General features: G+C 39.7%; 1 protein-coding gene across 1 annotated transcript in view; it reads left to right on the top strand.

Moving 5' to 3' along the window:
* Nucleotides 1-18,080, top strand: part of MYO10 (myosin X) — a 256,328-nt gene that overhangs the window by 110,146 nt on the left and 128,102 nt on the right. Inside the window, exon 4 of the mRNA XM_040431698.1 lies at nt 15,529-15,716. Coding sequence (XP_040287632.1) covers nt 15,529-15,716 — 188 coding nt within the window. The remainder of the gene's footprint in view (nt 1-15,528; nt 15,717-18,080) is intronic.

The following is an 18,080-nucleotide window of genomic DNA, read 5'->3' as shown; positions in this document are numbered from 1 at the left end:
CAATAGGACCTGTGGTGACGTCACTCCGGTCATCACATGATCCATCACATGATCTTTTACCATGGTGATGGATCATGTGATGACCGGAATGACGTCACCACAGGTCCTGTTGCTCCACAGAGCTAAGATGAAGACAGAAGGAGATGCCGGGCTACGCGATCAAGTGGACTAAGGTGAGTTAAATTATTTTTATTTATTTTTTAACCCCTCCAGCGATGTTTTACTATGCATTCTGTATTCAGAATGCTATTATTTTCCCTTATAACCATGTTATGAGGGAAAATAATTCAATCTACAGAACACCGATCCCAAGCCCGAACTTCTGTGAAGAAGTTCGGGTTTGGGTACCCAACATGCGCGATTTTTCTCACGCGAGTGCAAAACGCATTACAATGTTTTGCACTCACGCGGAAAAATCGCGGGTGTTCACGTAACGCACCCGCACATTTTCCCGCAACGCCCGCTTGAACTCAGCCTTAGGGTGTACGGTAATATTAGGAGTGAGGGGGCATATTTAATCACTTTTAATTGAATGAGACATTTTATATTTGTATACTGCAGCACTGGAGCGGGGGGGGGGGGGGAATCTGTGGATGACAGTTTTATGGGGGACATCTGTGGATGGCACTGTTAAGGGGTGGGGGGTCTGTGTATGGCACTGTTATGGGGTGGGGGGTCTGTGGATGGCACATATATAGTAGTGCCATCCACAGATCCCCCATAACAGTGCCATCCACAGATCCCCCATAACAGTGCCATCCGCAGATCCCCCATAACAGTGCCATCCACAGATCCCCCATAACAGTGTCAGCCACAGATCCCCCCTGTAACAGTATCCTTCACAGATCCCCCCATAACAGTATCCTTCACAGATCCCCCTATAACAGTGTCCGTCACAGATCCCCCCATAACAGTGCGTCATCCACAGATTCCCCCTATAACAGTGCGTCATCCACAGATCCCCCATAACAGTGCCATCCCCAGATCCCCCCATAACAGTGTCTTTCACAGATCCCCCCATAACAGTGTCCTTCACAGATCCCCCATAATAGTGCCATCCACAGATCCCCAGTAATAGTGCCATCCACAGACCACCATTAGTTCCAAACCCACCAAAAGCACACCTTTTGGTTAAAAATATTTTTTTTCTTATTTTCCTCCCCAAAAACCGTCTTATGGGCCGGTGCGTCTTATAGGGCGAAAAATACGGTATCATTGAAAAAATAAAAACCAAGACATTTAAGCCCCAACCCTTTTCCCACTCAGGAAGTCCCCTGAAATGGACTGCAATGCCTACAAAAAATGCCCACTTTGGGATGGACCTATATAAACCCTACCCATTTGATAACCTATTCACTTGATTCTCCCAGAAGAATTAGGACTGTTTGCAAATAAGTTTTTCCTATTCTAGTCAGTTTTTGTCCATTTTTATTGATAACAGTGAGGAAAAAATACAATACACATGGAAGCTATAAATTTTTCGCTGATCCGTTTTTTGCAGGTGGAAAATCAGACACAGTGATGTCAATAAGCTTTTATGTGGATTACTGCTTTAAGTATTCTTAGAATAAGGAAATGTGTCACTGGGTATTCTTGAGATGAATGCCTGAACATTGTTTTTTTTTTGCTTCACATGTAAAGTGGAGCTTGAAAGTTTGTGAACCCTTCAGAATTTTCCATATTTCTGCATGCATTACATCAGATTTTCATGAAATCCCAAAAGTAGATAAAGGAAACCTGATCAAATAAATGAGTAAAAAATACCATAATTGTCTTGAACATTTATGTAGGAAACTGGTCGAATATCACATGTCTATGAGTGGCACAAGTATGATAACCTTTACTTCCAGTATCTGGTGTGACCCCCTTTTGCAGCAGTAACTGCAACTAAACATTTCTGGTAACTGTTCATTAGTCCTGCACATTGGCTTGGAGGAATTTAAGCCCATTCTTCCATACAAAACAGATTCAACCCCTTTAGGTTGGCAGATTTCCTTCTATGAATTGCTTGCTTCAAGTCTTTCCACAACGTTTCTATTGGATTATGGTCAGGACTTTGAATTGGCCATTCCAAACGATTAACTTTCTTCTTCTTTAACCATTCTTTCATAGAAAGACTTGTGTGCTTAGGCTCAAATAATGACACCACCACCACCACTGTTTTTCACAGATGGGATGAAGTTTTTATACTGAAATGCAGTGTTGTCCAAAAATAACTTTTCTCATTTAAATCAAAAAGTTTCACTTTAGTCTCATACATCCAGAAAACATTGTTCCAATATCCTTCTGGCATGTCCAGATGATCTTTAGCAAACTGTAGATGACCAGCAATGTTCTTTTTGGAGAACAGCAGCTTTTTTCCTTTAAGTCCTACTGTGCACACCATTGTTGTTTAGTGTCCTCCCAATGGTGGACTCATTAACATAAGCTAATATGAGAAAGATATTTAAGCTATAGTCACACGACATTGAAATATGGATGTGTGATGGCTGTTTTTTTTTTAACATCTGTCACACGTCTGTTTTAAGAACAATGGTAGTCTTTTAACAGGCTTTTTTTCACTGCCATATGAATGTATCCTTAGTTGTTTAGAGGTTACCTTGGGTTCTTTTGTGACCTCACAAAAAATTTGACACCTTGTTTTTGGTGTGAACTTTGTTGATCGACCACCTCTGGGGAGGTTGAAATGAATTTCCTTAATTTGTACACAATCCTCCTTTTGTGCACAACCTGTCTGACTTTGGATTGGTGGAATCCAATTAACCAATCCACAGTCCAAAGGTCTTGTAACCTTTTCCAGCCTGATGAGCATCAGCAACTTTTCTTCTAAAACTTTTGCCACTCACAGACGTGATATTGGATAATTTTCCTCAAATAATAGTAGTTTTAGTTTAAATGTACTCATAAACTTTCAAGCATCACTGTAGTTGAACATAAATCTTAGTCTTCTTTAGAAAAAGAAACAGATGGATCTACTCATTTTAGGCAACGCTGACATGTTTCGCTTTTATAAACTTTTAGCTGAATGTGTTCCCCGCATTTGCTGTATATGAGCATTACCATTAGGAATGTGTAATACCGTCCAAAACCACAGTGCTGATTGGCTGTTACCCCAGAATAGTTTGTGGATCTGTTCTTAAAATAGTTCACAGGTACTGTTGTTCCACCTGAATAGTGCCATTGACCGGCATGTTTTCCTTTACTCTAAAAATAGGCCACTTCAGTCACTGTGGAACATCTGTGTCAGAGAAAATCAGACCCACAGTAAGCTTGTTATTCCAGCTTAAGCACAAAGTTTATAATGATGAACCCCTGGCTTTCAGAAGACAAATAAACAAAAAGCTGGAGCTGCTTCAGTTGCACTGAGCACAAAGACACGATCTTAAGACAGCAGCAGCAACCTTACTCTTGAGACAACACTAGAAATCAGTTCCAGAAATGTAGTGAAACCTCAGCATTTGTAGCTCTCAAACGTTTAATATAGAATACAGTGCATTTAAAAAAATTGATTTAACCCCTGATTATACCTTAACTGAATGGCCACCTTTTACTATAAGGGGGTCGGCCGAAATCCGGCTGCTACCCGGCCCCATTGAGTGCATGCATCAGTATTTCTCCGGCCAAATCCGCCATATTTGTCCGGATTTCTGTCAGATAGTTATGGGGCCAGCAGGCATTCTAGTAATGTCCAGCAGTGCCAGATCCATCCTGCTGGAACGCCTGCCGGCAGTGTGAAAAGGGCCTAACCCTATGGTAGTCCTATAGAAAATGAATAGCAGGCAGCAGACATGCTTGACCTGCTACTATGTTCATATGGAGGAACAGGACTGGATCCCCCTTGTGATGGTGGAGTTTCCAACGGTTGGGCCCCTACCAATCAGGGGATACCTTTTTATCTTGGAACAAACCCATTACATTTTACTGTCTAATAAAATATAATTAGTTTTTTTGCAGTAATTAAAAAAATGAAATTAACCATTGTTCATTGCAGGTTTGTGAACTGTATGTTCGCCTTCAAACACCACATCAGAGTTTATACTACCTACACATATACCATACATCTACATAACACGGAGTCATTTTGTAAATGCATTGCATCACTTTGGTCTGATCCCTAGTGACAACCTTTAGTATTATAAAGAGCTGCATTCAAACTTACGCTGAAATCACCCAGTTTTCTCTAGAAATTCATTTTGTTTATTATAGTACAAGTAGAACTACTTTCTAGTTACTCTGTGATGTCATATAATAACAGTAGTAGCTTGTTCCAGTGCTCGCCCTGGTAAAGGTATTAGGCTGAGAGTATGTTTTCCCCATTCCCATGAACCACCTTCTCATGCGTCACTGTAGCAGATGCTGGTCTGCCCAGTAAAGAGTCCGACCATAAGTATGTCTTATACTTAACAGTGCTGGAAGCACAATACATAGGTGGATGTGAATGGGGCACAATTGTGCCTGAGTAGCAAACTAGCTGTGTAGAAAAATTCCATCTCTATGGGGTATTTTTAGATTTGTTTTTACTGGTTTTGGATGGATGTTCATAGGAAAAACCGCAGCTTTTGTATTTCAGATTTGTCTTGAAACTATGCAGATGTTTTTCATGTGTCCTTATTTTACAAAGTCTTCCTGCTGTTTGCTCTGTGATGTGAAAGTGCAGCATGCCATGTTCTGGAGGACACATCAGTGGACTTTACAAGACTTTCCAGAGTTTCATCCCACTTCTTTGTTCTGCAAGGCACAAGAACTTTACTAGCATGATGTAGGAAGGAAGCACTGAACTAAATATTAATAATGTAGTCACATTCATATATGGATACATCGAGATAGGTAATGTAGGGATAGATAGATAATAGATAGATAGATAATACATTTTAAAGGAAAAAGTATACAATGTGTATGCCAGAAAACTATGAGTATATGGTCAAGAATGCCATGCATTTGTTACATTTTTGGGCATTTAGATCAGCATATATGTCCACTTTATGCCAAAAAACAATTGTGTACCGAGTCTTACATTTCAGCGCCTATACATACTGTCCATACATCCCACATATGGGTGGAGTACGTATATGCTTCACAAACATGACTTTATAGCATCAGGCTGTGTGGTCCATAGATTGCGAAACAATGGGAAAAAAACAGTTTATAAGGTAGAATTCTTAACATTTGACATTTTCCTGAAAGAACATAAAGTCATCAGTTCAGTGTCTCATGATACTAAGTTTCTTACCCTCTTGATGAATTTGTGTACGTGGATCTTTTCTTTTCACTACAGATTACAGAACATTCTTCTACGACTGTCCTGGTCCATGGTTCAGTGCAGGGAATGTGACCTTAGATGCACAGTTTATAATTTATGGAGAAAGTTGGATGAAGCCCAGTGCAAATTAGAAGGAGACAGGGAAAATCACTCATTATATTACCACAGGCCTTAAACTAAGTTTAAGTGCTCAAACAAGAGCCTGAATTATCTAGTCTGTGTTTATGATGGATCAGCAGATACCTTCTCTAAGTAATGTTTTCTCCACTGCCTGCTCAGTCTCAAAGACGTGTGTTTTGTATGTGACCAAGCAGCGGATGGTGACTGTATCCAGCTGTTGTATCCAGCCGCCTGGCATCTGGTTCTATTAACCTTTCTAAGGCGGTCTTGTAAAGTGATATGGACGTTAACTGGTTAATGAGGCAATGTAATAATTAAATGTACAATAATTCATTATAATGTGTTTTTTAAATCCAACTAGTATTTACAGACCTGGTTTGTAAAATGATTAGATCAAGTAACCACGGGGCTCTATAGTGAAACCTGGAAAGATGCTCCACTCAACTGGAAATTGAAAGTTTATGATTATTACTTTTTTAATTCCACCCTTTCTTGGCTTCTTCCTGATCTACTGTGTCTCCTCCTTTTCAATTATCCAGCTCCCTCCCCTTTTCCCTAATAGGTGCACTCCCCTGAGGCTCCATTAATATTGGAGCTAGACCCCTCAGCTGTTGGGTCCCATTGGGCTGCCATGCCTGCTACCCTGTGCAGGAACATGAGTTCTTGAGTTCCAGTATGAAAATGTCTGCACACAGTGTTGGACTGGGGTGCCTGGGGCCCATCAGTAAAATTAATTCTGGGCCCCCACTATACAGGTACAGGCAAATTCTATCTGCTCCCACAGCGGCAGGAGCAGCAAGATGTTATAAGATGACTATGGGGGCCCTGCAGTGACTTTTAGAGGGCAGGTCGTTGGGAAAAAAGTATACTGGCTGTCCTGCCTCTGTGCCTAGAAGTCTTCTCAGCCACCAGATACATTTGTAATAATAAACTGGGTACTCTGTTGTATAATCTACCTGTTTCACAGGTCTGCAACTAAAAAGCAGTTTGATTATTTTCATCTAATTTCCATGTATTTTGGTGTGTTGAAAACAAATAAAATATTTAAAAACTCCCTAGATGTCATGATTTGCCACAAAATGCAAAATTGTCTTCAAATTTATCATTTTTTTTTTATTTTTGGTATTTTTTTTATATATTGCTGACCATCAGATTTACAGTGCTATATTTGTTTTTACATAACTCGGACAACACCTTTAAGGTTTTTTTTGGGCATTTTATATCTTAAATGCCCAAAAAAAAGGTGTTGTCCGAGTTATGTAAAAACAAATATAGCACTGTAAATCTGATGGTCAGCAATATATACATAAGCCAAGCAAGTTTTAGGGGGGAAAAATTCTATTTCCTCATTTCCCTAGTTCTCTTCTTGGCCCTTTGTTGTTATTTGCAGGTAAACAATCTCTGCCCCTCCCCCGCCCTGCAAAGGGGGTGAATACAAGTGCTGCTCTGAGTGACATGTCTGACTACTGGGATACTCATCAGCATGCTGTATGTGTAAGCCTCAGCCCTGGGTCTGTGCTTCTAAAGGTAGAAGGGGTTAATCTTTCCTGAAGAATCTGACTTTGAAGATGATACAAGACCAAAATTGTTTTCTCAGGAGGAGATGAATGATTTGGTAAGAGACTTGAATCTTCCCAAAGATGCTGCTGAGTTACTCGGATCAAGGTTAAAAGCAGGAATTTATTTGCCAAAGTGGACGATGAAGAACATCATAGTCGAGACGCCCTCGATATCTCAGTAGAAACTACAAAAAATCGTATACTACCAACCTCTGGAGAAATCGATACTCACGTGAGTAAGCAGTAGTGGGGGATCTGGTTTAACCACCACGCGGGACACCGCGGACGGTCCATCGGATTCCACCCATATCGATCTGGCTCGTGAGTAGACACACTGTATAGAGGTAAACTAAGCATTTGTGATGGGGGCATAATCGATTTATTAGTTTGAATCGAACAACACCATTTAACTCCACAATTGAAAGACACAGTTTCGATTTGTTGATGGATATTGCACAAACCGCATAGATAAATTCAAAATCAATTACGAACATTTATTGTCGCGGCAATTATATGCGATTATTTCTACGAACATTACAAAATATTTATGTGAAATTTTAGCATATTGCATCGAAAACTATTACTTATGCTCAGAGATCGGGTTCTACTGGAGAACCTACGCTTTTACAATTGTATTGTATATTTTATATTTATTTATTATTTACCACTTTTTAGTCTGGCTAGACTTGTCACACATATATTTATTGTTATAAGATTTTATGGTCGGATCAATAAAGTACCACTTACTCCAGATATAGGAATCTATTGTTGCCAGGAGTGTCATCTTCATGGTTCAGACATCGTGAAAAGGAGTTTGTTCCTTACTTCGCCCAGGAAGACAAGTTGGTTTATTGCATCGTTGTCGAAGGTCTGATGGGTCAATTTAAAATCCAATATCCAAGATTCAGAGCAATGGCGTCTTTTTATAGATTCTTCAAAAAGAAGTCCCAAAGCAATTTTACTCCACAACGGGGGTTTTTACGCTTCCATAACTGTAGGTCATTCCGTACACTTGAAGGAAACCTACGAGAACTTGGAATTGGTTCTTCGTAAACTTAAATGTGAAGACCATGGTTGGCAAGTGTTTGGGGACTTGAAGGTCTCGTGCATGCTGCTCAGGCAACAAGCTGGGTATACCAAATACCCTTGTTTTCTGTGTCTATGGACCAAGCAGAGTTGGCAGTCGAGGGTGCTAACAGTCGGTGAAAAAAATTTCCTCCTAGAAACTTTGGTACCTTCCCATAAAGTTCTTCTACCACCTCTCCACATAAAATTGGGATTGAAGAAGCAATTCGTAAAATCACTTCCAAGAGATGGAGAATGCTTCAAATACTTGGTCACCAAGTTTCCAGGCCTATCGGAGGCAAAATTTAAGGAAGGTGTGTTTGTTGGACCAGACATTAGAAGGCTTATAGTTGATCAAGAGTTTGTCAATACAATGACGGATCCTCAAAAAGAAGGGTGGATTGCATTTAAAGAAGTCGTACAGAAATTTTTAGGCAATAACAAAGATCTTCACTACAAAAAGATCGTCGGACGAATGCTGAAAGCATTTAAAGCTTTAGGTTGCCTGATGAGTTTGAAAGTGCATTTCCTCCAGTCCCACCTTGACTACTTTTCTGAAAATTTGGGAGCTGTGAGTGAGGAACAAGGTGAACGATTCCACCAAGACATTAAAGAGATGGAAAGGAAATACCAGGGAAAATGGAGCATTACAATGATGGCAGACTACTGTTGGATGCTTCAGAGAGACATTCTAGATGCTACTCACAAGCGTAAATGCACCAAGAGGAGCCTCACAGCGAAGAAGAATCAAGTTTAGTGTGTGTAGGTGACCTCATTTTAGTTAAAAAATGGATTTTCATGAAAAAATTGTAATAAAACTTTAATTTTATAAGTCTATTTCCATTTATTTTGAGGCATTGCCTTATTTAACAAAGTTACCTAAATTGTCAGGAAACGTGATGTCCTATGACAAAATGGAGGTCATTTTCGGAATCAGCGCACCAAAAAACATAAAGATTACGTGGAATAACCAAAACAGCTCTTGAAATTTTTGTTTTTGCAAACCTGTGTTTTTAATATAAACATAGGCTTGGGGAGATGCTGTACGCTATTTATCTATATGTAGTGCAGTCAATGCCATGTGCCACTTGCGTAGAGGTGAACTAGGGGCCCACCTGTTCCCCTGTTGGCCAGTCCGAGCCTGTCTGCACAGAGTTTCTATGTTCTCCCTGGGTTAGTGCGTATTTTCTCTGGGTTCTCTGATATCCTTCCACACTACAAAATCATACTATTTTAGTTTAAATGGCATCCTACGATGATGGCCCTTGTGGATGTCTGAGATAGAGAAATTTGAATAACTAGATGTCACTATTTCCCCTTGTCAAGGGGTACAGTCCTACACAATCTGACACTGTCAGCAGTGATTAGACTGTACAGGGACATCCCTCCACCATTGGTATCACCCAGTTATAAATTTATTCTCGTAGGAATAACAGAGCAACACCATAACAAAGAATGCAAAGAAAAGGTGCTCAAGGATTCTTACATTATGGACAATACAATTATTTAGTAAAACAGTCAAGAGAGGTGACACGATCTCTATACAGAAGGGATCAACCTCCCAAGGAGTATGGTACAATGAATAAATGAATAAAGATTTGAGAAAATGAGTCATTTCCTGAGACCCCTTCTATTTTTAACCATATTTGTTAATATCTAAATATTCATAGTTGGTTTATTCATAATTATACAAACCATTTATCCTGTCTGTTTTTATTTTATGTCATTGCACTCATACTCTATTATTTTCTTGCACTCTCCATTTAGTGCTGATGCATATCCTGTTGTTCAAGTGGTATTAGTGTATAAATGGCAGCATATGTTATTTACTTGCTGGTATTCTCCTGTGAAATTAAATATTGTGAACTGTAGAAACATTAAGGCCTCTTTCACACGGGCGTCGCGTGTGAGGGCCGGACAAGATGCGGGTGCGTTGCGGGAAAATGTGTGATTTTTACACGCAAGTTCAAAGCCTTTTAATGCATTTTGCATGCGTGTGAGAAAAATCGGCATGTTTGGTACCCAGACCCGAACCCGGACTTCTTCACAGAAGTTCGGGTTTGGGATCATTGTTCTGTAGATTTTATTATTTTCCCTTATAACATGGTTATAAGGGAAAATAATATCATTCTTAATACAGAATGCTAAGTAAAATGTCCATTAAGGGGTTAAAAATAATAAACAAATTTAACTCACGTAGCGGATCTCCTCTTCTTTCTACTTTCTTCAGGATGGGGAGAGTTAAATTTGTTTATTATTTTTAACCTCTTAATGGACATTTTACTAAGCATTCTGTTATAAGGGAAAATACTAAAGATTGGGTCCCCATCACGATCGTCTCCTAGTAACCATGCATCAAAATCGCACCGCATCTGCGCTTGCTTGTGATTTTCACGCAGCCCCATTCACTTCTATGTGTGCGAGCACGACCACCACTGATGGATTGCAGGGAGGTCATAACCATGGAAACAAGCAGTGTATAATGTGATAGAAAAATGAATCCAGCCAGCAAAGGAGGCAATATGGATAATCACAATACATTAGTAAGTGGCTTGTATTAACTTCAGCTATTCGCTGAAGTGAGACAACCCCTTTAAGGGCATTTCTCATCATATTGGGCCAGCAGCAGGTTTCACAGCTTTTCAGTCTTAGCGCATGATTGCTAGCATCCCTATCCTATAGAAATTTCATGACAGTGCTTTTAAAGGACACTTTCATCCAATATTTATCTAATATACACAGTTCAAAGGTGAATATTCTATGTAAATTATTTTATTTAAAAAAAAATAATCACTGGATGGTTTTCTGGATTTAATTTTCTGAAGTCATGTTTTCTTATAAATTTTCTTTATTTTGAGAAAATGCAAGAAATAAACAGGTCAAAGTTAAATTCACCTTGACAGTTATATAAATGACAATTATATTGATAATTACATTTCCATAAAATGGTGATATCATAACTGTCATATGTATCAAAAAATTAATAAATTATACAACATAACAATAAAATAAAAGATTGAATGTGGGGGAGACAAAAGGTAGGAGGGGTAGGAAGAAGGGGAACAAGGAAAGAGAAGGGAAAGAGGGGGGGTGAAGTCATGTTTTCTACTTCCTGTCCCGGCTCTTTAACTTTATGGTTAACTTTTTACGGTCAGGCCATCACTGTGACCAGAAAGTGCCTGCCTGTAGTAACTCAGTAGAAAACGTTTGTTACTCAGGTGTCACAGCCCTGTCTCTCATGTGTCCCGACATTGATGTAGAAATGGTCACATACCCCTGGGTGCTAGAAATGCAAATGTTTCCTCCATTCATTTCAGTGGAAGGAGATAGTTATTCTTTATTGGCCATCTGAATTAAAGCTCCTTTGTCAATCGTCAATTGATGAACTGGATCATGGTAAATGAAACTAATATTTGGTAAGACATTGGGGTCTTTGGTTCATGATTTATTTCACTTAAGTTGCCTTTATCCTTTTATAACCTACTAATAGACTAACCTCTTCTTTAGCTGGATTTGCATGGTCTGAATATTGGGCCAATTATCGAACATTCATTCCCGAAAATCTGCCCGTCTAAATGTGCCATAGATCACCCGATGAATGAAGGTGCAGACTCCTCCGTCATCACTCTGTGTGCTGTCTAAGCAGTACTCTGCTGCCAAGGAACAATGATTTTTTTATGAGGACGTACAATAGCAGCAGCCATCCCTCATCCTCATACTGTGGAGGAGATCTACATGCAGCGCTTCACCTCCATGAGCAGCCGACTCTCCTTTCCCGACAATCGGCTTCTCCTCGCCTGGTGTAAATGCACCTTTACTCATTCTCTGTTCATTTTTTTCCCTTCTATATTTTCCATGTTCAGACAAACATGTTTCTAAACTCAAATCCACAAATGACCTTTGGTGATGTCACATTTGTAGGTTAAAACTTAGATTGGAGCCCTTTTGACTTTTTTTTTCTACAGCGTTATATTCTGATGTCGTCATCGTGTAATCTGATTTTTACCTCATGACTACAAGTTAAAATTCAATAAAATTAAGGAAATAAAACAAAACTCAACATGTTGAAAAGTTTCATGCATAGAAGTGCCTAAGGGGTTGTAGAGTAATAGTAACCTGTACTTTACATATAAATAAGCACGAGCGTCTAGACAAGGTGAGGCTTTACTTTTCTTTATTTAAGATATTCTATACAGAACCATTAATATGACAAATATCCACAGTACCTTATAGCTGAAACTGCCATCATGCAAAAATAACCTGAACTACTGTAGTGTCCTATAACCGTATCTGCCACAGTACCTTATAGCTGAAACTGCCAATATGTCCCAATAATAGTAACTGCCACTGTGCAATAATAACAGTAACTACTGTAGTGTCCTATATTAGTACCTACCACAGTACCTTACAGTAGAAACTGCCATTATGTTGCAGTGATAATAACAGCACTCTGCCATAATAACAGTAACTGCTGTATTTCCCCATAGCAGTACCTGCCACAGTACCTTATAGCAGAAACTACCATCATGTCCCATCATGTTCTGTGCTAGAATAAAAGTAACAACCATAGTGTCCCATAACAGTTCCTGCCACAGTACCTTACAGTAGAAACTGCCGATGTATCTTAATGATAATGACTGCCACTGTGCTATAATAACAGATACTACTATAGTGCCCCATAATAATAACTCCCACATTACCTTATAGCAGAAACTGAAATCATGTCCCGTTGATAGTAAATCCCTTTAGTAAATCAGCAGCAGTAAGCCGTTTTCTGTCCTGCCGTATCCCGCCATATTTGCCAGGTAGCGGCCGGATCTCCGCTGGACGCCATAACAGTCAGCGTGGCTGGCAAGCATTGCAATAACATAATGCCAGATCCAGAGAGCATGACAGGCTGTTCTCTCCTGGAACAGCCTGTCGGAGCTAATAGCGCTAGTGTAAAACTCGCCTGACTGTTTATTGACCAAACCTAGCGACATTTCGACTATACAAAGATAAAGAAAAATTTTGGTCAATAAAGAGTTACTAAGTGACTGAAGGGGAGTGCTGCAGTCTTTTTGGTATTGCCAATAATAGTATCTGCCATTGTGCCATTAACAGTAGCTACCGTAGTGCCCCATAATAGTAACTGCCATAGAAACCAGAGAAACGTGTCTATCCCTGCAACACATCCAAGCTTGAACAACTGATGAATCCGGTTCAGGTCTAGGCAGGTCTAGGTCTGCCTAAGCTTACGCCATCTTTAGGATTAGTAAATCTGGGCCTATGTCTATGGAGAGTGGGCACCGTGCTCTGATTATATATGGTTGGCATGTCATGGTTTACTCTTGTCAGTGCTATATGGCCGTGTCTACAACTTGGAACCTTATGACATGTATTTATTTTGAAAAGAGTGTTCTTTCCTACATCTGCATTCTCTTAATGGCTGACCCACAGAGATTCAGCTACAGTTAAGTATAGTGGTAGTTCTGGGCATCCAATCTGAAATGTGAAACACTGGAACATTCTGTGTGTGGTTTGGACCGGGCAGAAGCTATTTAACAAACAGAAGACATTGCTTGTTGCTCTCGCGTTCTCACATCAAAGAATGAAGCATCTAACAGTCAGATGATGGAAGTAAGAGAAACCAGAGTCAAATGGAAATGAGTCTAACCTTTGTAGAAAATTGTAGAAAAAATGCTAAAGTAACAGTTTAATTGAAAATGTCAATCTGTGCATGTTTCTGATGCGGGCATGGTCGCTGTGTGTCTTCTACAGATGTGTTTATGTCAAGCTGCCAGTCTGACATGAGCTCTAGCACAGTCTGTGGTCAGGAAATGCCATTGATATGATTTGAGTCTGTAGATGTTTCTGGACTAGTAGTTGAGTTCTCAGCTGTAGGAAATCATTTTTCTGTAGTTGACTAATGCTAAACAGTAGTTAGAAAGTATACTTTCTGGAACATTAGATGCTTATAGGTAAGCAACACTTTTGAAGGCCAACTAGGGACACGTAAAGGGAGACCGTTACATTAAAATACAGTCCAGCATATGCAGGCAGTATATGATAAAGCGGGAGGATCTGAAAAGATTGATTACCGGTTTTCTGGCAAAAGATTTAGTAGAACTAGTAATAGTAATGTATTCATTCAAGCGTCTACTCATTTTAGGATCAGGAGTCCAGTTGGCGGTCCTCACTTAGAGATTAAAGGGAACCTGTCATCAACATTATGCTGACCATACTGAGGGCAGTATAAAGTAGTGACAGAAATGCTGATTTCAGCGTTGTGTCACTCATGAGCTAAAAGTAAGTGGTTGCCGAGAACCAGCATCATAATAATTGCAGCTCAGGCCTTGAAAAGAGTCAAATCTACCTGAGAAGAGTCATGGTTATTCATGATAGGTTCCCTTTAACGGCTATCTCTGTATTCACACTCATACCAAGACCAGAAGGAGTGGATGTTCCAAAGAATGCATTATTAGTCCTACTGAATCTTTTCCCTCAAAAAACTGTGTATAAAACTATTCAGCTCCTCCTGCTCTACAACATGGTCTCTATAGACTGGACTGCATTTTATGTTGTACACCCTAGACCTCTAAAATATGTTGTTAGGTATTTACAGGGGTTGGCCCATCTGGGACATCCATGGCATAACGCTAGGATATGCCGTCAATGTCAGAAAGGTTCGAGTCCCATCTCTGGGACCTCCTATCTCCAGAATAGGGCCCCCAAAGTGAAGGAGAACATTCCATTCATTGCTTTGGGAGTTCCAAAAAGCGAGGGGATATACAGGATTATGTTTGATATCATTAGGCTGTTTGTAATCAGCTCCATTCATATAACAATATGCTTCTGTCTCTGGAAGAAAACAGCTTATCCTGTTTAACCTCCTTAAAGGAGGTTCTCCTGCAATTAAGAAAATGAAAGCAGTAAAACATTACTATTATTATAAATAAATTCCCAAATACCTTTAATTAGTTAAAATGGCTCTTTTTGTCTAGGGAGCAATCATTAGGAGAAATAAAATGGCCGCCGTCCTATTAGTACACAGAAAACCCGTCCTAATCACATAGCAGGGCAAGTTACTTCACAACACTGAGCTAAAGAGTTTCATGGTCAGGAATTAAAATCTGTCCATGACAACAGCTGAAAAGAGTTTATATGCTCTCCCCACGTCACATTGGTCCTTTAGGTTCTATGTGTGTGTGCATCTGGCCAAGAAATCAGGTTATCAGTTGAAAGGGATGGATGGATATAAATAATTACAGTTGGTGTACTTCACTGCAGAATATGTTAGTGCAATGAACAAACAGGACATCCCTTCTGCATGGCATCCCCTTCCTATGCCGAATTCACACAGGCTGGTAGTGGATTGCCTACCTCTAAAAGTCAGTTGAGCATAGACAACTTGGAAATCATGGCCTACAAGTCTCTGAACCTGAAAAGACAGTCCTAGTTCCGGTACAGAGATCATCCAGAAATATACATATGTCATACATAATTCATGCATAATTAACATTGTTATTCTGTGATTTATTTCAGACCTTTATTGGCTCCATCCTTGCCTCCGTCAACCCCTACAAGATTATACCAGGCTTATATGACCGAAACACAGTGGAGCTGTACAGCAGGCATCACATGGGAGAAATTCCTCCTCACATCTTTGCTGTGGCCAATGAATGTTACCGCTGCCTATGGAAGCGCCATGACAATCAGTGTGTTCTCATCAGGTGAGTAGCAGCCACCCGGAATGGTATTAGGGTATGGTATTAGGATGGCAGATCAATATAGTCTCCTTTCATCTATCTACATTCCTTACAATAAAACATTTTAAAGCTTACCTATAGTCCACCATTATGAAGATTTACTGAGCTATATGTTTTTCCAGAAAGATAGAAATATTAGTCCAGTGATAGACCTGTAGTCGTGCGTTGCAGTTTAATCGAATGAATGGGGAAAGTCATGTAACAGTTTTCTGACTGCCCATGTTCGTTATTTATTACTGTGTGTGGGGTAGTATGACAGCCGCCGAGAATTGTACCAATGGAGTTCAGTTTAGTCCTATAGGCACAAGTTACAACTTAAAGGGCATCTGTCAGCAGATTTGTACCTATGACACTAGCTGACCTGTTACATGGGCACTTGGCAGCTGAAGGGATCTGTGTTGGTCCCATGTTCAAATGATGTTTTAATATGTGCAAATGAGCCTCTAGGAGCAATGGGGGTGTTGCCATTACACCTAGGGGCTCTACTCTCTCTGCAACTACCACTCTCTCTCTGCACTTTTATTGACTAGGCAAGGTAGTGAAAATGTCATCACGCCTGGCCCTGTCGATTAAAGTGGAGAGGGCACAGCAGTTGTAGAGAAAGTAGAGCCTCTAAGTGTAATGGCATTATTGGCTCATTATTTTGATGAACCTGATGCTCAGGTCCTCTTTAAGTTGTATCTTGTGCCTGTAAGAGTAAAGTGAACTGCACTGGTACAACTCACTGCGGCTGTCACACTACCTTACACAAAAGTGAATAAAGAACATGAGCAGGAAGCTGTTCCATGAATTTTTCCATTCGTTCTATCAGGTTGCACGGTTGCGAACCGGAACAAGAAGCAATAGCAAGATTACAGCACTAGTGTCCAGTACTGATAATAGATCTACAGCACTATTTCCTGTCTACTAAATTGTAAGGTATTGTATAAATATAGAAATCAGGATTTTCATGTGTTAGTTTTTGACACCATTTCTGTACCCGGTTATTGCCCATAGTCACATACATTAAAGCTCACTATTTGCATCTGCAGGAGACGTTTTACTGATTTATTGGAAATGTTTTGTCCTAAGATTACTCTGCTGAGTAAATGTAGGCAATTTAGGTGGATATCCTATCATTAAATCCTGAAATTAATCAACAAATCTAATTCGTGAGGTCCTTTAAAATGTTGTAGCTTGAAGAGGAAGTATGTTAAGCTGATATCTCCCCCTTGTGGTGGAAATGCTTTATAGCATCCAGGAAAGGGACAATGTAGAAACTTGGTGCAGATGAAACAGATGAGTCCTACTAAACAAAGGAATTTCCTTCAAATAAATAAATATTACATAGTATTAGTAATATGTTATATTGTATTAGTAAAATGCTAATGGTTTCCAGAATTTGCTTCTACACCAGATGTTGGAGGAAAGAGGGTTCAGACTGTCGGATTTCAACACACCTGACCCTTTTGTTCTCAGGGGAGATAAACCACTGCCAGAGGTGTCAATGACTTACTCTCCTCTCCGCATTAAAGAAGCACTCTGTTTTTTTAAAATTTTGTCCCATTTTGAATACTATATAAGACATAAGGTAGCACAATGAATGAATGAACTTACTGCCCGGCATAAAATGTTAAGCTCCGTCCCAGGCCATGGGTGCCCCATCTTTAGTGTGGGCTGAAAACAAGGATCTCTGTGCATTCCTATGAGACAAGGTTCTCTATCTCTCATATAAATGCATAAGGAGCCTAATGATGCTGTGTGACTGGGCTAGTCGAGGGATCATGTGGAGCAACAACAGAAAAGAAGCTTAAAATTCTATGGTAAAGCAGCCAGTTCATTTATTGCATTACAGTTTGTTTTATGTAGTATTTTTAAAAAAATGAGTGCTAAACGAGTGCTTCTTTAACACATGCTAGATAGGTCGTGTGCGTCCTTTTGGCCTCCATTGGGTGGAACACACTTGTGTACCATTCTTCTAGCTTAGCAAACTGAAATAATATATACTGCTCAGTATTCGTAGTCGACATAGGCTACTGTAAGCCTGTACAGTGACATCCATGAAAAATCTTCCCAGCGTAGACCTCAGGAGCATTGTGGAATTTTTACTATAAATGCTGATGTGAGTAAAGCTTCTGGGTTCAGTTTGAGAACATGAACTTGCACCCCTTTTTCAGATTGTGTCTGATTTATTATCTGTTTCATTACCGTATTGCAGTGGTTTGTGAAAACAGGGAAAAAAAGTATAACTTTTCTTTGTAATTTGTCTTCTGGCGCCAAGCTTGAAGACACTGAGCTTTTAGTAATAGATTATTTATTACCGCAACGCTGCAAGGCTTGATAGGCCGA

Source organism: Bufo bufo, chromosome 5 (genome assembly GCF_905171765.1).
Source record: "Bufo bufo chromosome 5, aBufBuf1.1, whole genome shotgun sequence".
Taxonomy (NCBI): Eukaryota; Metazoa; Chordata; class Amphibia; order Anura; family Bufonidae; genus Bufo; species Bufo bufo.
This window is presented reverse-complemented; position numbering and strand designations above follow the sequence as displayed.